The following is a 23,059-nucleotide window of genomic DNA, read 5'->3' on the forward strand; positions in this document are numbered from 1 at the left end:
GGATATGAGGGCCCCCTGCCCAGGCCTGAAGCCTGGGTCAGAGGCATCAGGCCTGGGCAGGGGGCCGATCCTGCGATTGGAGGGTGATGGGGGTCAAACCTGAGGGCTCCCAGTATGTGAGAGGGGGCAGGCTGGGCTGAGGGACACTCTCCCCCCGCCCCCCACACACACACCCAGTGCACGAATTTCGTGCACCGGGCCCCTAGTTAGCATTATAATGATATATTCATAAGAAATTATAAGGAAAAATAAAATAAAAGTAGTCAAATTTTATACTAGACTTAGTTGAAAGACCTCTTAAGAGTTACTCAGTATGAAAAAGATGTTCATTTGCATCGGTTTTCCAACAATAAATTGTGAATTCTCTGAAATCCACTTATGGGTATTCTATAATTTAACTAAATTGTGATACAAACTAACCAAAGTTAGTGCAGACCCCACAGGGTAGGGCATCAAGACTACCTGTACTTCAGATGCTGCCACAAATGGGGTCTCTAAGCTATCCGCACTTCTGCCCAGTTGACTGCAAATTGGGGAATTCCCATGACCCTTCTCTCCTCCCCAGGTTTGGTAAATTGCTAAACCATCTCACAGAACTCAAGAAAATGCTATACTTATACATTTATTATAAGGGATACAAATCAAATGTCAGACGAAGAGATACATAGGGCAAGGTTCAGAAGGGTCGTGAGCTGATATGCTTCTGTCCCTGGAGTTGGGATGCACAATCCATGTTTACTAACTAGGATGTTTCTCAACACCTCATTAGTCAAGAGTTTTTATTGACGCTTCATTACAAAGGCATCAGTGATTAAATCATTGGCTATTGATGATTGAACTAAATCTTAAAGACCCCTCTCCTTCCTGAATGTGAGGTAGAGGGGAATAGGGTTGAAAGTTCCAACACTGATTATATTGTTGGTTCCTCTGGGAACCAGCCCCCATTGCAAAGCTATCTAAAGACCCCACCAAAAGTCATCTCAGCATAAATTCAGATATGATCAAAAGGGGTTGTTTGTAAACAATCGGAAATTGTTTGCTGAGCAACATTTAATCTTTCTGCAAGTTGTTTTTGAGTTTGACACGCATCTTATAATTGTTGGTCTTCAAACTTTTTCAGTTGACCTGGACGTTCTTTGTCTTTCACATCGGAATCATCACTTTTAAAGCACTTAAACCAGCATTCACAAGTATCTTGAGATGGAGCATGTTCACCATAGCTTCCCGAAGTATATGATAGCATTTTTCTTCAAAATAATGAATTAAAACTTCCCGCAAATGCTCTTGAACCGGGTACTTCAGTCCGCAAGCCCACGCTCTATCCACTGAGCCAAACCAGTTTCAGCAAATTCAACATTTTTAAGCGTAAAAATACCTATGATGTTAACACCTTCATAAAATTTGACATATGAAGTTTTGAAGCTTGCTGTCAATACAACAAAATAGCATACATATCAAATTGCCTATATATCAACATATGTGTAATCCATCGATTGAAAAAAATCCGCATTATTAACCGGTAAACCTAGTAATCACTGTTTCTTCAGTTGAGTCTCGTTGAAATAGTTGGCTCACAGTTAGAGCCATGTTTTATGAAAACTATGAACTGTGTCTTTTAAATAGTAGAATCACACTTAGTTGCCTCTCTCAATAGGAGATGCTTCCACTGTTAGAGGCACAAAGTAACTGAGACTAACTAACGAACAATAGATTTATAAACTGTGCCTCATGTCACTAAATAAATTATTGACTGGACACACTGGCACCATTTAATTGTGTTGTCATATTTATTCATTTGGTCTCTTTCTCTGTGTCTCTTCCCATTGCTTTTAGTCAATAACATGCATAGATGATGTGATTCCACTGTGTACAAACATGTATATATAGCATAATGTGATAAGTGCATAATAGATTTATATATGTGCTGCAAGGACATAAATGAGGAAATACGTTTTATATTTACTTTTGAGGGTTACGGAAGGCATGTATAGTTGAATTAGCAAGTGAGCTGGTCTTTGAATTAGCAGGCGAGCTAGTCCTTCAAGAATGAGATGTAGTTACAGTGTTTGTCCTCTAAATATTAATATATTCTTTGTTCTCTTAAAAAAATACTCTTGCCCTAACCAGTTTGGCTCAGTGGATAGAGCGTCGGGCTGCAGACTAAAGGGTCCCAGGTTTGATTCCGGTCATGGGCATGTACCTTGGTTGTGGGCACATCCCTAGTCGGGGGCGTGCAGGAGGCAGCTGATCGATGTTTCTCTCTCATCGATATTTCTAACTATCTTTCTCCCTTCCTCTCTCTGTAAAAAATCAATAAAATATATTTTTAAAAATACTCTTTACATCAGTCTTTTTCCTGTTTCTTCAGTGATGATTCTTCTGGTTATATAATATATTAATTCAAGGAAATGTATTGAGCACATGTGAGACATGGCTGAGGTAAAGGATTCTAACACCCAGAGTTTCTTTGGCTTGTGATGTTTCTGTAAAATCTCATTTGGATAGTATCCCAAATTTACTGGTGAATGTAAAATTGTGAAAATTGATTTTCCCCATTGAGTAGGCAAAGACATAACGTGTCCTTCAGTTCTATATAGTTTTATACCTGCCATTTTGCTATTTGTCTTCTCTATTCCTATGCTTTTTTGTTGCTCCATTCTTCTATTACAGCTTTTTTCTATGCTAAAGAAGTATTTCCTAGTATACTATTTTAATTCTGTTATTATCTTGTATAATTTTTAAGCTATTTTCTTTGTGGTTGCTCTGTATTATACTTAACATTTTAATTTAAAACAGTATAGTTTGGATTAATCCCAATTCAATTTTAATCACATATAAAAACTTTGCCTCAGTATAACCCCATTTGTACAACCCCATTAACACAACTAAAATTACTTTGTGTACCTGTCCTTTAAATGAGATGAAAGAAAAGAGTCAAATATACATTTCTATTATCTTTTGTATTTACCTATGTGATTACTTTACTGGTGCCTCCTTCTTGCTTAGTGTGGACTTGAATTACTGTCTATTGCCCTTTCATTGAGCTTCAACTTAAATACCCTTTAATATTTCTTGTATGACAAGAACAAATTCTCTCAATTTTTATTTATCTGGCAATGTCTTAATTTCTTCTTTTTTCCCCACCTCAGCCAGCTTTCCCTTGTTTTTTGAAGATTAGATTTGCTATATATAGAATTCTTGGTTGAATCTTTTCTACTAACTATATCAGCCCACTGCCTTCTGGCCTCCATGATTTCTAATGAGAAGTCAGCTATTTATCTTATTGTGGAAACTATGTTCACGATGAATTGCTTTTGCTGCTTTTCCTTTGTCTTTTAATAGTTCAGCAATCATATATCTAGTGTGGTTCTCTTTAAGTGTTACCTACTTGGAGCCTGTTGAACTTCTTACAATGCAGATTAATGTTTCCTATCAAATTTCGGAAGTTTTGGGCCAATGTTTCATAAATATTCTTTCTTTTTCTCTCCTCTCTAAGACTCACAGTATGTATATGTTGGTATGCTTAACTGGAGTCCCACAGATATCTGAGGCTTTGCTAGTTCTCCTTTATTCTTATGGTTCCTCAGATTGGAGGATTTCTTCTCACCTGTCCTCGAGTTTAGTTTTTTTTTCTTCTGCCAGTTCAAATGTGCTATCGACCCCCTCTAATAAATTTTTCATTTTAGCTACTGTGCTTTTCATTTCCAAAATTCCCAAATTGTTTTTTAAATAAAATATTATTTCTCTGTATTTGCTATTAGGGAAGATATGATTCTCAAACTTTCCTGAAATTCTTCAGACAGGAGTTCCTTTAGTTCTTTGAAATGTTTATAAATCTTTGTCTAGTAAGATAAATGTCTAGACTTCTTCCGGGACAATTTCTGCCCACTACTTTTTTTTCTATGTATGAGTCATACTTCCCTGTTTCTTTGTATGTTTTAGATTTTTCTGTTATTGAACACTAGATATTTTAAATAATGGAACAGTTATGAAAATCATATTTCTTACACCCCCAAGATTTGTTTTTGCTCTGTTGTTGGTATTGCTGTTTCTGTAGTGATTTCTTTTGGGCTGATTCTGTACAGTCTCTATTTTTTGAAGTCTCTGCCCAGATAGTTTAGTGGTCAGTTTATGATTGGCCAGAGATGTCTTTAAATGCCTTGAGCCAGTAGGTCTCTTTCTAGCTTTTGTTGAGAGGTCTTTCTTCGTGTTGGAGCTCAGTCTCAAGGTTAACCAGAAGTGATAGATTAGAAGTTTCTCAGGTCTTCTTGATCATGCATACAGCTCCACACATGTGCATAACCTTTTACATTCCCAGAACCCTGTTAGAGTTTTTCAAAGCCATTTATGGGCATTTCATTCCTCGGTTTTTCCTTTTAAGTTTTTTGTTCCGTGTCTTGTTAGCTGCAACTGGTAAAATTCCTTTAGATAGCTGTGATGTTAAACAGTTGCTGCTGATCGTTTTCAACAAAAATGTTGTGGATAGCACTCTGCACATAGAGTGAGCTCTGAGTCTGATCAAATAAAAGCAAGCCCTGAGAATAGAGCTTTTCAGCAAGCTGCCAGGCAGGTCAAATAGTCAGTTTTATGAGAATGGGGCTTTGGAGAACTCCAAATCTATTCTGGCCTCTCCAGTGCCTCTTTGGTATTGGTTTGCATAGCTACTGTAGTTATAAGGGTTTGGTTTTCAAGGCTACCGAGGAGCTTGGGGAGCAGGGGGTATTGGGTTAGGGCAAGTTAGAATACCACAAAGCTTGCTATTATTGCTAAGAGGCAACTGTGTGTTTTTTGTTTGTTTGTTTGCTTGCTTGCTTTTTGTTTTAATAAACACTACTTAGCCCTGGCTGGGTGGCTCGGTTGATTGGAGCATTGTCCTGATGCTCTAAGGTTGTGGGTTCAGTCATCTGTTAGGGTGCATGTAAAAGTCAATCAATGAATGCACGCATGGGTGGAACTGCAAGCCAATGTTTCTCTCTTCCTTCCTCTCTCTAAAAAAATAATAATAATTACAAAAGAGGACTAATCCTATTTTAAAAAACACTACTTAGTTTGTCACAGCCTTTAGTTAATTTCTACAGAGCTGAAAAAAAAGTTGATTTTGACAGTATTTGCAAATGTTCTTGTTGCTTTTTGAGGAGCGGGGTTACAAAGATCCTTCCTCTGCCAAACTGGAAGTGCCTCTTCCCTGTCCTGTATACTTTTATCTGTATCCTGCTTCCAGTCTTTGATTCAGCTTCTTGTTGATTGCCTTCTCTTAATGCATTTCTACTGGATCCTTGGAACTCTGGTTCCATGGCTAACATACTAAAATGCTCAATTATTCACTATCACCTGCCTGGCAACCTTCTCAGAGGCTCATTCTCTCACATCCCACATAAATCAAATTCCTCTCTTTCTCCTGTAGGTATTAGTATTTCTTAAGTTTTTGGCTTAGGCCCTTCTCTTGTTTATTCTTCCTGATTATCCCATTGTTACTCATACTTTCAAATCTTTCTTTTCTAGCCTAGATCTCTCTCATAAGCTCTACATCTGTGTATCTAATTGTGCTTAAAGTAAATCTTTATTTAAAAATTCTGTAGACATAAGATTCCATAAATTCAAAACTAAGTCAACCTATCTTCTTTCTCAGTTTTCTTTAAATGATGTTTCCAGTCATCCAGTTACCTAAACCAAAAACTTGGGTCATCTTTGATTCTTTCTCCTTTACCCTACCCCTAATATCCAGTCAGTTACCTCTTGATTCTATGCCCCAATCCTTCTTGATAGTTTCTCAATCTCTACTGACATCTCCTACCTGAATTACTCTAGCAGCCTCCTGTTACTAGTATATTCTCTTCCCAGTTTCTCCACAATGTGTCCACAAGGGAACTGTATAAAATGCAAATTAATACAGATCACAGTCTGTGCACACACACTTTGCCTTTCTCTTTATTGCACACCTTGCTCCATTCTAACTACATTTTTTCTGTTCCTAGACCATGCCATGTTCTCTCTAGTATTTACTGTAACATTCTTTCTTACTTTGCTTTTTTTTGTTGCTAATTCTGGGAAGCCTTCCTGTAGTCCCACAATCTTAGTTAGATACTTCTGGATATAGAATTACCATACTGTAATTGCCTAGTTGCACAATTTTATTATATGCAAAAAGGAAAAAAATTCACCCATTGTCTGGTTTAATGTTTATATGTAGTTTTATAATTGAAATAAACCTGAATGTCACCTGAAATAAATATAGCATAAACATTGCTTCATGCTAAGAAATATACTTCCACACCAACTGTTGTGGAGGTTGGCAAACTTTTTCTGTAAAGGGCTACATAGTATATATTTTAGGTCAACTCTGAGTAGAGCAAATGTGTATGATGTATGCCAATAAAACTTTATTTACAAAAACAGGCAGCAAGCAGAATTTGGTATGAATCTATTCCATGATACCAGTATACCATAATTACTTAATCTCCTATTTTTGGAAATTTGTATTGTCTTTATTATTTTTTCACTGTTGTTAGTAATACTATCCTAGCATCATAATATCTAAATCTTCAGGTATATTTTTAATTTTTTGCTTAGGATAAATTCTGAAAATGTAATTTCTAAGGCTAACTTAGTTTATTCTTAAGACTTTTAAAAAACGAGAATAGGTGATATAATACTTGCCTTCTAACTGTGAGTATGAGGAGTTTTGTTTGGTTCATTTTGTAGTTTTATGGAGTGGGGGAAGAAAGATGGGGTAAAAATTTAGAAAGAAGCAAAGGAAGACCAGAAGGAAGCAGATTGACTTAATGATTGTGATATAAAACTTTTAGAAAAGATATTCTAGGAAGGAAATTTGAAAAATTCTATACACATAAATTTTCCTGTTCACATACCAAGATTTTTTTGTGTGATAGCGCTGTAGAGTTTTATTGAAAATGTTGTGTAGATTGAGTTTGAGATTTGGGAAATAGGGTTTGCAAATTATAAAATAAGCATTTCTTATTAAATCTTTTAAGATACTCTTAGGCCAACATGATTTTGATTGTAGTTACTAAAAAAGAAGACAGTAAACTTTTCCATTCTGGATGATGAAGTCTAGTCAGTCAGAATGGGGATTGGGAAACTACTATCCATGGACCAAATCCTTCTCATTGTTTTTGTAAATGAAATTTTATTGGAACACAGCCATGCCCATTCACTTACGTGCTGCCTATGGCTGCTTTCAGGCTACTACAGCAGAATTAAGTAGTTATATCAGAGATAGTATGGCCCATAAAGCCTAAAATATTTGCTCTCTGCCACTTTACACAAGAAATTTGCAGACCCTAGAATTAGAGTAATGGTATGTGTTAATCTTTCTGTTTATGGAACATGGATCTACAAAAATAAAGGTAATTTTGCTAGGAATAAACTAATAAGATTTTTAGATGCACAATTTTATTAAGAGACCAAATCCAGGCACTTAAGATATAGAAGAAGATGCCCAGCCATCATGGCTCAGTGGTTGTGTGTCGACCTAGGAACCTGGAGGTCACAGTTCAATTCCCGGTCACAGCCTGGGTTATGGGCTCCAGCCCCAGTGTGGAGCATGCAGGAAGCAGCTGATCAATGATTCTTTCTCATTGATGTTTCTATCTCTCTCTCTCCCTCTCTCTTCCTCTCTGAAATCAATAAAAATATTTTTTTAAAGAAATTTCAAACTCTTAAAAATTTTTTGAAACCTATATACAGCCCTGCTGGTGTGGCTCAGTGGTTGAGTATCAACCTATGAACCAGGCAGCCATGGTTCGATTCCTGGTCAGGGCACATGCCCGGGTTGCGGGTTTGATCCCCAGTGGGGGGGGTATGCAGGAGGCAGCAGATCAATGATTCTCTCCCATCATCGATTATATATCAAAAACAAACAGACAAACGAAAAAGAAACCTATGTATATAGACTTATTCTCCCAGAAATCATCCATGTTCGTACTGGACTTGTTGCCTTAATTCAGTTTGGCACGACCATAAGGGGGGCATTCAGAAAGTAGCCATATTTTCTTTCTTTGCATCCATATGTTACCTGCCACTCCTGCTCATCCCAGCCCCACTGTACCTGCTGCGGGCTCGCGCCCAATCAGTCCCTATCGGGAAAGGTTTGCGCTGCTGCTGCTGAAGTACTCACTAGCCATGAGCCCTGCGCCTGGTGCCCTCCCAAGGGGTGTGGCCTGTGGGATCGGACTGAAACCGGCTCTCGGACATCCCCCCAGGGGTCCTGGGTTGCGAGAGGGTGCAGGCCAGGCTGAGGGACCCCACTGGTGCACAATCGGGCCGGGGAGGGACCGTGGGAAGGCCCAGGGTGTGTCCAGCCCATCTCACTCAGTCCTGATCGGCCAGACCCCAGCAGCAAGCTAACCTCCCGGTCAGAGCACCTCCCCCCCACCCCCCCAGTAGTCAGTGCACATCATAGCGACTGGTCGACTGGTCGACTGTCTGCCCCCTGATGGTCAGTGCATGTCATAGCTACTGGTCAACCAGTTGACCGTCTGCCCCCTGGTAGTCAGTGCACATATAGCGAGCAGTTGAGCAGCCTTAGCATATTATTAGCATATTACACTTTGATTGGTTGTTCAGTTCTGCCGCTCAGTCTATTTGCATATTACCCATTTATTATATAGGATATGTCTATTGAGCACTTACTGTGTGTTTGTGCTGGGTCCTAGGGATATTATGACCATTCAAACACAGCTCCAGCTCCCAAAGAATTTGGGAGAGAGTCAGATAAGGGAACAGGTATTTTTAGGACAAAATAAGAACTGGGAAATTAAGGATTAAGGAAGCCAACATTAACTTGAACCGACATAGTTAAATGGAAAAAGCATTGATTTTAGATTTTTATTAATCTGTTTTCAAATCCTGATTCAGTTACTTAATATCTCTGTGACTTTAGGAAAGTTAAAGTTTATGATACTTGCAAGGTTATTCTAAGTTTTAGAAATATATTTAAAGCACTTAGTCCAGTGCCTGCTGAATAAATCATTTCTGCTTTCCCCCCCTAAGTCATATACCACAAATTATTGTAGTTCCAAAGTCTATAAATAGAAAGATAATTCCTCTGGTGCCTACTTCACAGGAGATGTGAAAATAAATATTTTTTAAAAATATGTGAACTTTAAAAGAAGAAGAAAAGAATAACAAGAATGAAAAAAAAGAAACAGAAAAAAAAATATGTGAACTTTGTGAACACCCTTCCTATAAATAAATCATTAATAAAAATCATATTGTATGATTGGGTCTCTTAAATTTACCCAGGTTTCTATTAAAATATATGGACTGTAAAATTAATATTTTAGGAACTTACAATAGTTTTTATAAATATACTGTTGTACTAGTAATTCAGTAATCACTGATCTTAGATTTGTCAACTTAAAAGGGAATACTTCTTTGTCTCTCCATTTTTCTTATCCCATGCTTTACCATGCCAGTTTCTTTTAACCAAATTTTGGGTTATATCTAGAAGGGTAATGGTTATAATGTTTTTTTCATGAGATGTTTAAAAAGTATTCAAGTAGATCATCAGTAAACCAATTAATTATATTTTTTTAAGACACACTATAACTGAATTTTTTTTTTCTATTCGAAGAATTAAAAGCTTGGCCAGAATGGCTCAGTGGTTGAGCGTCGACCCATGAACCAGGAGGTCACGGTTTGATTCCCAGTCAGGGGCATATGCCTAGGTTGCTAGCTCGATCCCCAGTGTGGGCCATGCAGGAGGCAGCCGATCAACAATTCTCTCATTATTGATGTTTCTATCTCTCTCTCCCTCTCCCTTCCTCTTTGAAATCAACAAAAACATGTTTTTTAAAAGAATTTAAAAACTGCAATAGTTAGGAAATAGTACCATGTCATATTTAGGAATAAAACTAGCTGAAGAATTTGCTTTTAATTGAAAATATTTTTATTACCTTGATACTAAGTAGCATAACTGCTACTAAAAATAGAAACTGAAATTGGTCTAACAGCTTGTAATTCTTTCAAGAGTGTGGAAAGTTGATAGTTCAGATCAGAGTACTGCACTCAGAAGGATATTGATCTTATTCCATTATGTTACTTATCTTTCCAGTTTTGCTCTACTTTGTGTAATAATTTCCAAATTTATCCTGTTATGTACCTTCAGAATAAGACAAGCTGGTGTTACTCATTATGAAAAGTATAAACACAGTTAACAGAACATAGAACAATTTTCTATACATTTTATATAAATCATTCTAAATTATATTTAGGAACTAGTAATCAAACAAATAGTTCCTTTCCTACCAAAAGAAAAAGCCCAGTGAAACAGAGTAGTATAGCGGTTGGGCAAGAAGCATGAGATTGTGTTGGCAGGAACGTCAGGAATAGTGAGTGACAGCATGAGAAAAATGGATGTGTTCTTCCATCACTGCTGCTCTCCTCTCTATGTGAAATTAGATAAATAGCATGGATGTAAAGGGGACTAGGGACAGTTCTCAGGGGACAGGAACCACTTCCAAGACAGCTCTGCCAGATCATGAGAGTAGTGGTGCATCTGCTTTTTATTGTTGCTATTGTTACTTAACCTTGTCACTGATACATTACTGTTTCCGTGGCACTTCTTTTGTGAGTTCTTACTCATATTACTTTATCATGACTGTGCCGGATTGTCTGTTGGCAAATCACCATTTACCCCTTCTTCACCTTGCCTGATATAATGGCTCTCTGGGAAGTGCGTGATTGTTTCTTTCTCCTCTCATTGTGTCTCCTGTGTCCCACTCCATCAAATATGCAATATAGATATCCAGAAGTCCATTACAGACAACTGATCAGATTTTCTTTTCATTTGTTTTTGTCTGTTTTTTTCCCCATTCCCTTCTCACCCCCCCCACCCCCCCGCAGCAAAATGCCACACACTGAAACTATTTTTACCTTTTCCTTTCACCAAGAGCTGTCTCTATCTTAGGGAAGTCTCTTGTTTGAAAACATTTATGCCAAGGTAGATATTCATTGATCTATTTAGTTGACTTTCAGTGAATTTTTATAAGCTTCATAACTCTGTGCCAAGTCGTATTATAGGGTGATTCAGCGAAGTATATAAAACTGGTTAGATTGTGAGGGTGAAATATTCAAACATTCTTCCACCAAAACTACTGCTTAAATCATACTATACTGCTTATATTTATAAAATGCTCCTAAATGTTCTGTTGTAAAATATAGTTAATACAGGTGGCTTTAATTATGGGTTAGTTTTCTTCAATCCTTACCTTAGATAATCTGTTGTCATAGAACATTTAAATGACATGATTTTGAGCTTTGTACTGTTGAAATTTTTAAATGTATCTAAGACTAAAGTTTATAATGTGTTACATTTTAGGTCAGAAGACATGTCTTCATCTACATGGCATCTTTCCTTACCTCTATGTGCCATACGATGGTTATGGACAGCAGCCAGAAAGCTATCTTTCTCAGATGGCATTCAGTATCGACAGAGCACTTAATGTGGCTTTAGGCACTCCATCTTCCACTACTCAGCACGTGTTCAAAGTGTCATTAGTATCAGGAATGTAAGTATATGATATCATCTTTTAAATTTTTTATTTATCTGTATTTCTGTTGCCATTCTAATTAAAAGAAAACATATCCAATTAAAATATACTCTTCATTTTTCTTTTAGTTCTAATCTGATGCACTGAAGCAATAAAATATAGATGGTTAACAGTGATTTTTGTTTTACCCTTTCCATTTCTCTGCTTTCTAAAACTGTAGAAATTCATGTCACTCATGCTATAGATATTAATTGAGCACCCCTGTGTACCAGGAGCTGCTCTAGGCATTTGGGATATATTGGTGAATAAAACAATGATTTCTGTCCCATGTAGGTTATATTCTAGTAATGGGAAACAGAAAATAACCAATAGATCTGACATTAAATTTATTTATTTATTTATTTATTTATTACATGATAATTAGTACTCTAGAACAAAAGATGTACAACAGGATAAGAAGGATCAGTATAGGGTGGGGAAGTGCACTGGTGGCAGTTTTATATAGGGTAATAAAGGGAAGATCTGAGTATGAACAGCTTGGAGGCAGGTGTCTGGAATGGAGGATGGAAAATAGAGTAGGATAAAATGAGGTTAGAGAGATATGAGAGGATGGAGATCATGTTGACCAGTGGTTCTCAAAGCATGGTTTTGTACTTTGCTTTCCAGGATCACCAACATCAACTTTATCTAAGTCTGGAGGCTGTCCCAGCCTCTCCTGGGTTCCTCTTCATTATCTCTCACAGGTGTTTCCCCTAATAAATTTCTTGTACATTTTGGTATCTACTTCTCAAAAGACTTGGACTAACACATCTGATAACTTCATCCAAATACATTCTTGGGTTCCACTCCAGACCTAGTGAATCAGAAATTTTGATGATAGGGCCCAGCAATTTGTGTTTTAACAAGCCTTTCAGATGATTCTGTTGCATGAGAAATACTGCCATAGGCTGTTCCAAGGACTTTGGCTTTTACTCTGAGCTAGTGCATGACTTTGAGCAACCATGATTTAGTTTAAGCTTAAAAGGATTACTTTAGCAACTATGTTAAGAATAGATCGTAGAGTAATAGGAATAGAAGCAGCGAGAGCACTAGGACTCTGTTTCATTAGACTGGGTGAGAAAATACAGTGGCTGGCACTAGGGTGATAGCAGGAGAGTAGTGAGAAGTGGTCAGCTTCTGGATCTATTCTGAGGGTTGATTCAACAATATTGGCTCTCTAAATGGATGAGGGTTTTGAGAGGAACCAAGGATGGCTACAAAAGTTTGAGTCTGTCTTAAAGGGAAAAAAAGGAAGGTGCAGGTAGAGCAGACTGGTAGGAAAGATTGGAGCTTATACTGGAACATGAGTTTGTTATGTCTGTATGAAATCCAAGTAGAGATCATAAATCTGTATACTTCTACCTTAATCTAGGCTTTCCTCTGGACCACTGCAGTATCCTTTTAATTGAATTCCCTTCTTCTGTTCTTGTCCAGAACCACAAAATTACTCTTCTTACAGTGTAAATTGGATCCTTTTAAATTTAAAATCCTGAGTGGTTTCATATTGTTCATAGAATAAAATTTAAACTTCTAATCACTGCCTATGTGATCTGATCCCTGCTATTACTGGAGACTTAAACTCCCCAGTCACTCATGGGAGTGAGGTGAAGGTTCTGGGGTGCCGCTGAAAGAAGCAGTTCCATGGGAAGATGAGAGGTGGTAGAAGATTTATTGGTGTGAAGTTACATTTCTCTGGTTCCATTTCCCCCAAGCCAGTCCTGAAAGAGGGGAGAAGCTGGGAGTTTAGCAGAGCCAGAAAGAAGACCAGTGTCCAGAGTTTTTGTTCCATGTTGCAGCCTGGTGTGATTCAGCATTCAGGCCAAATTAAAGTCCATTTGTGGAGTCCAACATGGTCATGCACCATGGGGGGTGTGTGCCCTTTTAACATGAGTTACAGGAGCCAGGTACCCTGGAGCCAAGAGAGAGTGGCTCCTTTGTCTAGAAGTTATATATTTAGATTTCATGAGTTTGCAGTGGCCATGCCCATTCTGGCCAATTACCTGTTTCCAGATGTGTTTGGCAGGCAAACATTTTCCCATGTCACTTAGATCTTACTGGGCATTTGCCTAAACTGCCTTTATCCAGTCTTTTCCCCCATCAATCAGCAGGCAACAGACTTGGAGAAGGTTAAATGCAGCTTCTTCGCAAAGCTGTATTAATGGCATGCCTATATCTAGTCGTCCCATTAAATAATACAATAGCATCACTGCTATCTTTGTAACTTTGTTCACCATGTTCCATCCAGGAACGTTGGTCTTTTTAGTTTCTCTTATGTGCCAAGCTCCTTCCCACCTTTCTATATGAAGTTTCCTTTCCTTGAGTTCTCTATCCTTCTCCAATCCTTCACATCCTTCACCTCTCCAGAGAAATTTTCTCTTCCTTACTTAAAATCGAGTATTATTATTATTCTGTATCTCAGCCCATTCTTTGTTTTCTTTAGCACTCAATAGAGTTTGTAATGATTTTAATTTTTTGTGTTTCTCCCACCATCAGGTAAACTTCATGAGAAAAATTACCATGTTTGTCTTGTTCATCATTATATGCCTACCACCTGGTGTTATAGGGCTCAATAACTATCTTATGACACCCATCTAATGACAGCAATAATAATGTTAAAGAGAATCATCAGCTTTATATTCTAACTTTTTTATGTTTAGTGGTTTCTGAAAACTTTCCTATACATACTCTTATTTCAAAGTTGAATTTCCAAACTGCCTAATGAAATGAATAATCAGTCATTAATCTTTCTATATTTTTGATGGGCATTTATTAAAGGCATTGCCATATTTTTGAGTTATAAATCTGGTACCTGGCACAAAAGATGAGCTGTTCAATCTAATTTATGGTTGCCATTTTCCTTTTTTCTCGTATTTCAATATTTTTTTAATTCCTTTTTCTTAACCTAGACCCCCTTTTGCCCTTACCATACATTGTAGCTTCTGTGATTCCTTTACTTCTTCCATACTCCCTATTCTTTAAGATCGACAAAGTTGTATCTAGCTACCAAATTAAAATTTGTGCAAGATTTAATTCCAGTCTTCCTATGCATTATCCTGAGCTGGGTTAAGATGACAGGACCTTGGGCTTATTTCTGAGATTCCTGGCCACTTGTGTGTTAGGAGCCATTGAGTTAGTTGGACTCCTGGTGACTGTGCAAATAGTGATGTCTACAGTGTCCTATCCTCAGTAGCCCTGCCCAGCGCCTGTGGACCCTGCCTGTGGCTTCTTTTAGGGAGTCAGTCCATGTCATGTTTGGTCTCCTCTTTATGCTGCCTTATGTCTTTTCCAAAGAACCCTGCCTTCCCATGATGTGCCTAAAGTAGGATAGCTTCAGTTTTGATACTTAGCTACCATGATTCTAGAAAGTAACCCATAAAGAGATTTTAAGTTGATCTAAGTTAATTAACTGAGATTTGTCCCTAACTGTGCTCATTTTCCTTCTCATCCTTTATAATAAAAGGCTAATATGCAAGTTATCCCCTCAACCAGGATTTCGGCCAGGGGGCGGGACTGGCCAGCCAACTGCCTGAGGCCCCTCCCCGTGGCTGGCCCAGCCTGATCGGCCCAATCGGCCCGATCAGGGCAGGCTGGCCAGACCCCACTCAAACACGAATTTGTGCACTGGGCCTTTTGTTACATTAAAGAACTAACTCTAATTATTGGATATCTATATATATAGAAGCCTCTGCGACCAGCGCAACTGAAACAACCAAATGGACGAATGAACAGGCTGCGTGGGGCAACCAGGCCATCAAGGGGGTTGGTGAGGGACAACCAACTGAGCAGCAGGCTACATGGGGTGACCAGGCTGGCGGGGGGTGGGGGGCACATTGAGGGGAGACTAGGCCAGCAGGGGAGGCAGTTGGGATGACCAGACTAGGGGATGTCTGACTGCCAGTTTAGGCCTGATCCCCAGGCCAATCTCCCTTTGTCACAACAGCCCTGCTAAGATGGGTGAAGGCCTTCTTGTCTCTGGACTACCTTCTACAAAATGCAGGTGATTGACAAGGTCTCAGTGGAAGCTCCAGAGCCTCCCCTGGCCCAGCAGCCCGGCCGGAGGAGGCCCAGGTATGTGGGGAAATGTAGGAAGAAGGGGCGCAGCCTGGCCTGGCTGTGACCCAGGAGCCCCCACAGTAAGACAGTTCTTGCACGGGCTTCATACGCCAGGATCAGGCCTAAACTGGCAGTCAGACATCCCCTGAGGGGTGGGTCCCATTTTGGAGAGGGTGCAGGCTGGGCTGAGGGGACCCCCCTGTGCACGCACACACACACACACACACAGACAGGCGCGCGCGCGCTAATTTCGTGCACTGGGCCTCTAGTAATTCTATAAGCATAAAAATTTCTACCCTCAAACTCTGCTCCCTTCTACTTTCTTCCCCTCAAAGAGTTTCCCTGTTGAGATATTTTGGCAAAATCAACTAAAGCCAACAGTAGGAAGTAAGGATTCCAGGGTAAATTATACATAGACTTTCTTGGTGGAAAGAAACAGAAAACTGAATTTATAGAGTTTTCAGGATATATTTTGGGGCAGTAGATAAGAAAACAGAATCCTAGTTTTACAAAGAATTTTAAAGGTTTAAAACTTAACTTATATTCAGTTTTTAAAAGTATGAGATTCTATATATAAAAAACTAAAGATTGTTAGCAAAACCAAAACAAAGCAAAGATACCATGGACCACACGAATGCAGATTTAATCCTTCCTTCCCATTTATCTTGCTCCAGACAGTTATATTTATACATACGAAAAATATCACAGGAGGAATAAAGAGTTGAATTTTGCCAACAGGAGAGATAGGTCATTCGTCTAATATGTCTTTTTTTCACCCCTTCCTTCACAGCAACAAAATGAGGTGAACAGCAGCAAACTAGACAGGAAGTGTAAGTGTGATTTAAAAAAAAAAGCGAAGTGGGAAGGTTAAGAGATAGGTAGTGATGGTCAGAGAAGGCCTTTCTGAGGAGGTGAGTTTAAGCAGAGACCCGAGTGAAGATTGAAAGCAAGTCATGCAGAGTTTAGAGCAGAGCTTTCCTGGCAGAGGGAATAGAATGGCAAGTTACTTGCGAGTGAATAAAGTTAGAAGGGCTGAAACATTCAGAATGGCTGGAGGAAAAAGGAAGAGTGAGTGGCAAGGGTTACATAAAGAGCCTTTCAGACCTTGGTAAATAGTTGGATTTTTTAAAAAATAGAAATTGTTTTATAGGATCATACAGATGACTCTGATCTAAAGCTTGAAATAGCTTTCTTAAAAAAGTTGTTTAAATATACTCCAAATAATGACTTCACTGACAAATTTCTCCTGTATTTAATGTCCACTACACTTTGAGACATGACGGAGAGGTCGTGTCCTAATGTAAATTCTACCTAGTGTCCACCATAAGGGGACAGTATTTTTAAAGTGAAAGGTGATTGGGTGTACCCAACTAAAGATTTAATCAACCACTTACTTATAGACAAACTCTAAGCAGATATAAAACTTTCTTTAGTCTACAGATTCATGCCCGTTCACATATTGTTTCTAATTGCATATCTTTGAAAAGGATGGTCTGTGTATCAAATGGACTGGTGTAGTTTCAGATCCTCCTGAAATGATATAACATGATAGCCCAACGTATTTCATTTTGCATTGAGGACTTGCTTCTCTGCCTATCATGTAGATTTTTGTTTCTTCCTTTCCCCATTCCAGCTGACACCCCAAGAAAAGCCCAGCCTCAAAATAATTAGGTACCTAAGTAAGTCCATGTTTTTTCATTCTCATATATATAATAGGTGTATGCATACATATACATAATAGATAAACTGTCTCTGCCTAATGAACTTACGAAACTAATAATAAACAGATGATTAAGGAAAGTGATATACATGCTGTTAATTAAAGGACTTGTAGATGAAGAGCTTTCGTTTTTGACAGAAAAAAAATGGGAAATGAGAATGTGCCTGATAGGCCTCAGTTTTTCTCATGCATGGTCAGAGTAAAGAGAAAAAAGCCACTTTTAAAGAGTCATGATGATGAAAAACTTCTTAAAAGAAGTAACCAGATTTCAGTACATATTAACCTGTGGTAGGTTTAATTGCAAAGGTCTTGGAGTTTTTGTTTGATTTGGGGGGGAGGTGAGGTAATATTTAATATAAGTAAGACTGAATTGGGCTAGCTGAGCCAAATTAGGGCAATAAGTTACATTATTTCATCAATGAATGATGAAAATAATTTGATACATTTTTTCTTTTATTTCAGGCCTTTTTATGGTTATCATGAGAAGGAAAGACACTTTATGAAGATATATCTTTACAATCCTGCAATGGTGAAAAGGTACAAAGTTAAATGAAATAAAAATATGGATAACTATCACCTAAGTATTTTAATAATAAAAATACTTGATTGGTAGCCCCAGACTGTTCCTTTTCTGTCTTAGATTTAGAGAGTTTGTGGAAGTAGATAAGGAGACATGATGGCTGCCATGTATGATCTTAGTGCCCCGTTGGCCAGGCCAGGTGTTCAATACCAAGAGATACAGTGTCAAAGCAAGAGGAATGTGTGAGAGTGAGGCCAGAGTGGAAGGGCTTCTGAGACATCTCAGAATCCTGTCGAGTCCTTGTTTAGTCCTTAGTAAAATTTTATATCCTGGGTTTTTGTTTGTTTTGTTTCTATTTGGTTTTCTTTTCTTCTTTCATTAGGTCTCAAGATCTATAGCTTATTCTCTCTATCATCCTGGAGCCAGTGTTACAGAGTATGGAAGAGCACATATAGAGAAGATTTTAGTAGCCATCTCAGTTATCAATTTCCGGTCAGGGCACATGCCCAGGTTGTGGGTTCAGTCCCCATTTGGGTGTATATAGAAGGCAACTTGATCAGTTTCTTTCCCACATAAACATTTCTCTCTCTCTCTCTCTCTCTCTCTTTCTCTCTCTCTCTCTCTCACACACACACACACACACACACATACACACATTTCTCTCCCTCTCCCTTCCTCACTCTTCCTCTCTCTAAAATAAATAAAAACATATTTTTAAAAATAAAGTATAAGATATATTAATAGATTTTAAGGTAACAGTACAAAAAAATTATTGATACGGTTTCAAATTTCACATTGTTGCTAACCTTTAAGAAATTACCACTCCACTCTTTTTCTATGTTGTATCAGAGAAAATCGACATTTATCTGAAAAGGTAATTTAGTTGCTCTTCTTTTTTCCAACTACATATTTGTGTGGGGTTGGATGAAATATCACAGTAGATTGAGCAGAAGCAGATGTGAGAATCCAGCTATCTTCTATTAGAACAGACAGAAATTTGTAAACATGTGAAACAATTATTCTTTTTCTTACTAAATTATTTTTTGTTTTAGGAAATATAGTTATTTTTTATAAAATAATATTATGTTAACATAATGGGTTGTTATTTTAAAATCAATAGAAAAGTTTCTTTAAAAGTTATGTTTTAACTTTCAATATGGTAAGTATTAATGGAAATAAACCACATAAACAAAAGGTCTCTGGAGCTGTAAATAATTTTTAAGAGTGAAAAGAGGTCCTGGGACCAAAATGTTCTAGAACTACTGGAATAAAGCTCTCGTAATTTCCTATCGAATATCCTCAAACTCTATGTACATTTATTCTCTCCTTTTAGATGCCTATTACAATGAAAGATTTCCCCCCTCACCTCCAAAGCTCAAGATCCACCCTCTTTGACCTTTTCTTCTATCAGTTATCCTTCTGTTCCTTCCCCCACACATTCATACTCATGATACATACACTCATAGCTATTCTCCCTGAAGGTTTTATCTATACTTTGTGTTTCCAATTTCTTACCTCCCATTCACTCATTAACTTACTCCAATATGGCATCCACCCCAACCATTCTACTGAAATTGCTTTCATTAATGTTGCTAAGTCAAATTAACACCTTTTTGTCCTTACCTTTGACCCCATGTCAATGCTTACAGTGTCTTAAAATAATTCCAAATGTTGTGGAGTTTTTTTATATAAACCTCTCATTTTCCTCATACCTATCTGATCAGTCATATCTATGCCACCTTGTTGGTTCCTCTTTTATCATCTGGGGGGGTCTGGGGTTCCGTCTTGAGCTTTTATCTTTTCTCTCTATATTATCTCCTCACTCTATAGCCTTATCTGCTCCCAGGGTTTTGTTTTTGTTAATCTTTATCTATTGGACTTTTACATATATATAAGGAGCCTAAATTTCCCTCCAGAGCTCCTGATCAGTGTATCAAATAATCTACTGATAAATAGAACAGCATTGTAGTTAAGAGTAAGGGCTCACAAGGCAGATAAAATTTGGGTTGAATTTTAGCTCTTCTGCTTTTTATTTGTGTGATTTTGGACAATTTTTTAATCTCCCTAAGATTCAGTTTCTTTATTTCTGAAATGGGGATGGTAGTACCATAGGTTTGTAGTGAGGATTACTTGAGATTAAGCATTTAAAGCACCTAACACAGTATCCGGAGCATAGTATCTAACATTTTTAATACCATGTTAGTAAAATTATTCTTATCTTCTTCATTATCATTTATTGCCAATATTTTCATAGAAATCTACCTGACTATCCCATTATGCCTAAATCCCAGTATGTCTAAAACTCGGTTTATCTTTATTCCCCCTCCACAAAATAAAGCCCAAACAAATCTGTTTCCTTCTGGTCCTTTCTATTTCAATAAATGCAGCACTATCAACTAGATGCTTAAGCAAGAAATCTAGACATTGCCCTAACTGGCTTGGCTCAGTGGATAGAGCATTGGCCTGCAGACTGAAGGGTCCCAGGTTCGATTCCGGTCAAGGGCATGTACCTTGGTTGCGGACACATCTCCAGCAGGTGGTGTGCAGGAGGCAGCTGATGGATGTTTCTAACTCTCTATCCCTCTCCCTTCCTCTCTAAAAAATCAATGAAATATATTTTAAAAATAAAAAAAAGAAATCTAGGCATTATTGTCAACTCCTGTTCTACCTTATCCTTCACATCTAGTTAGCTATCAAGGCCTGACCATTTATTTCTTATATCTCTCCTGAATCAACACATTTCCTTAAAGCTCTCATCTTAGTTTTTTCACAATAGCCTTTCCCTAGTGTTGTGCATTCTCTAGCTAACCTGGTTATTTCACTTTCCTACTGTTCACAGGCAAATTGCACTACCTCTTCTAGTGTCTTAATAGGCTCTGCATAATCTGATTTCTCATTACCTCCCTAGCCACTCCTTCTCTACAGTTCTGTCACCATACCTCACTCAGTGGTTTCAGTTCCAGAGTGAAACATGTTTCTCGTGACACTTTCATGTGCAATTTCATTTGCATGAAATACTTTTTTCCTCAGACAAAAAGTATCTCCAGTTTACTATTAAGTCTACTTCTTAGAGACTTCTCTTCAAGAAGGCTTTGCAGAAACTACCTCTGAACCTCTTTCTGATTAGTGTCTCTTCTAGATGTTTCCTATACTTGCCTTGAATAGCACATACACTATTTATAATTGCCTCTTGTTTATAGGAGAGCAACTCAGAGAAGTAAAAAATATTAAAATGGTAGCATCTCTGAGTAGTGGATTGAGTCATATATTCTTTAGAATTTTTGTATAATCTTTTAAAAAAATTTTCTTAATTTTTAAAATAAAAGGCTTATTGTAAAAAACTTTTTGACTTAGGCTTTTTCAATATAGTTAGTATTAAATTGGTTTTAGAAGTCAAAATACTCTTCACTGAAATTTTTGTCATTTTTAGAGCACATGGCTTTCTTTAAAACTTGATTTAAACTTAATTTCTTACAAAATACAAATTTCTAGTAAAATTGAAGTAAAAAATTTTGTATGCTAATATGATGTGTTTTATTCTCTATTAGTATAATCATTGTTTCACTTAACATTCTAGGAAACATAATTTTATGATATAACTTTTCCCCCCCTAATTTAGGATATGTGAGCTTTTGCAAAGTGGAGCCATAATGAATAAATTTTATCAGCCTCACGAAGCGCATATTCCCTACCTCCTACAGCTCTTCATTGACTACAATCTGTATGGAATGAACTTAATAAATCTAGCTGCTGTCAAGTTCCGAAAAGCAAGAAGGAAAAGTAAGGTTAATTTTTCAAGTTCAATTTAATGCTTTGAAACAAGAGTTATGAAATTGATAATTTATAGAATAATATACATTTATATTATGAGTGCTGAGTAGATAAAGAATAAAATACACAAAATGGTATTAGCATTTATTAGGAAAAGAATCTCAAGTGAAATTTGTTTTGTAACAGCTTTATTGAAGTATAATTCACATACCACACATTTCCCTCATTTAAAATGGAAAATTCAGTAGTTTTTAGGATATTGACAGTTAGACAACCATCACCACAGTCAAATTTAGAATATTTTCAGTATCTCTAAAAGAAACCCTGCATCCTCAACAAAATTCTAGCAAATCGAATCCAGCATTACATTAGAAAGATCATACACTATGACCAAGTGGGATTTATCCCGGGGATGCAAGGATAGTACAACATCCGCAAATCAATAAATGTGATACACCACATAAACAAACTGAGAGATAAAAACCATATAATCATATCCATTCATGCAGAGAAAGCATTTGACAAAATCCAACACCCTTTCTTGATAAAAACCCTCAGCAAGTGGGAATAGAAGGATCATACCTCAACATAATAAAAGCCATATATGACAAACCCACAGCCAACATCATACTCAATGGGCAAAAACTAAAACCATTTCCCCTAAACACAGGAACAAGACAGGGATGCCCACTCTCACCACTCCTGTTTAACATAGTACTGGAAGTACTAGCCATTGCGATCAGATAAGAAGAAGAAATAAAAGGCATCGACGTTGGGAAAGAAGAAGTAAAACTGTCCTTATTCACAGATGACATGATATTGTACATAGAAAGCCCCAAAGACTCCCATCAAAAAACTACTAGACTTGATAAATGAATTCGGCAATTAACACCCAGAAGTCTATGGCTTTTCTATACATCAGTAATGAACTCACAGAGAAATTTTTTAAAAATCCTATTTACCATTGCAACAAAACAATTAAGATACCTAGGAATAAACTTAACCAAGCAGATAAAGGACCTGTACTCAGAAAATTTCAGGATGCTAAAAAAAGATGTAGAGGAAAACATGAACAAATGGAAGAATATACCATGTTCATGGATTGGTAGAATCAACATCATTAAAACGTCCATACTACCCAAAGCAATCTAAATTCAATGCAATTTCCCATTAAAATACCAGTGGCATACTTCAAAGACCTCAAACAAATTCTCCAAAAAGTCATCTGGAATAAAAAAAGACCCCGAATAGCTGCAGCAATCTTGAGAAAGAAGAACAATGTTGGAGGGATCACAATACCAGATATCAAGCTATACTACAAAGCCACAGTTCTCAAAACTGCCTGGTACTGGCACAAGAACAGATATATAGATCAATGGAATAGAATAGAGAACCCAGAAATCGACCCAAACCACTATGCTCAATTAATATTCAACACACAGG

The 23,059-nt window shown here is 37.5% G+C and overlaps 1 protein-coding gene across 11 annotated transcripts in view; it reads left to right on the plus strand.

Annotated features, from left to right (window-relative positions):
* REV3L (REV3 like, DNA directed polymerase zeta catalytic subunit) overlaps positions 1–23,059 on the plus strand; it is a 167,006-nt gene that overhangs the window by 36,840 nt on the left and 107,107 nt on the right. For 9 of the 11 annotated variants that reach the window (XM_015561634.1, XM_015561636.1, XM_015561633.1 and 6 more), the window contains 3 exons: positions 11,342–11,531; positions 17,788–17,862; positions 21,465–21,625. In XM_015561634.1, coding sequence (XP_015417120.1) covers positions 11,342–11,531; positions 17,788–17,862; positions 21,465–21,625 — 426 coding nt within the window. Of the gene's footprint in view, positions 1–11,341; positions 11,532–16,395; positions 16,436–16,468; positions 16,517–17,787; positions 17,863–21,464; positions 21,626–23,059 lie in introns of those variants that run through there. The other 2 variants (XM_015561639.1, XM_015561640.1) reach the window with 2 other exon arrangements.

This window comes from Myotis davidii, unplaced genomic scaffold (assembly GCF_000327345.1).
Source record: "Myotis davidii unplaced genomic scaffold, ASM32734v1 scaffold196, whole genome shotgun sequence".
Lineage (NCBI taxonomy): Eukaryota > Metazoa > Chordata > Mammalia > Chiroptera > Vespertilionidae > Myotis > Myotis davidii.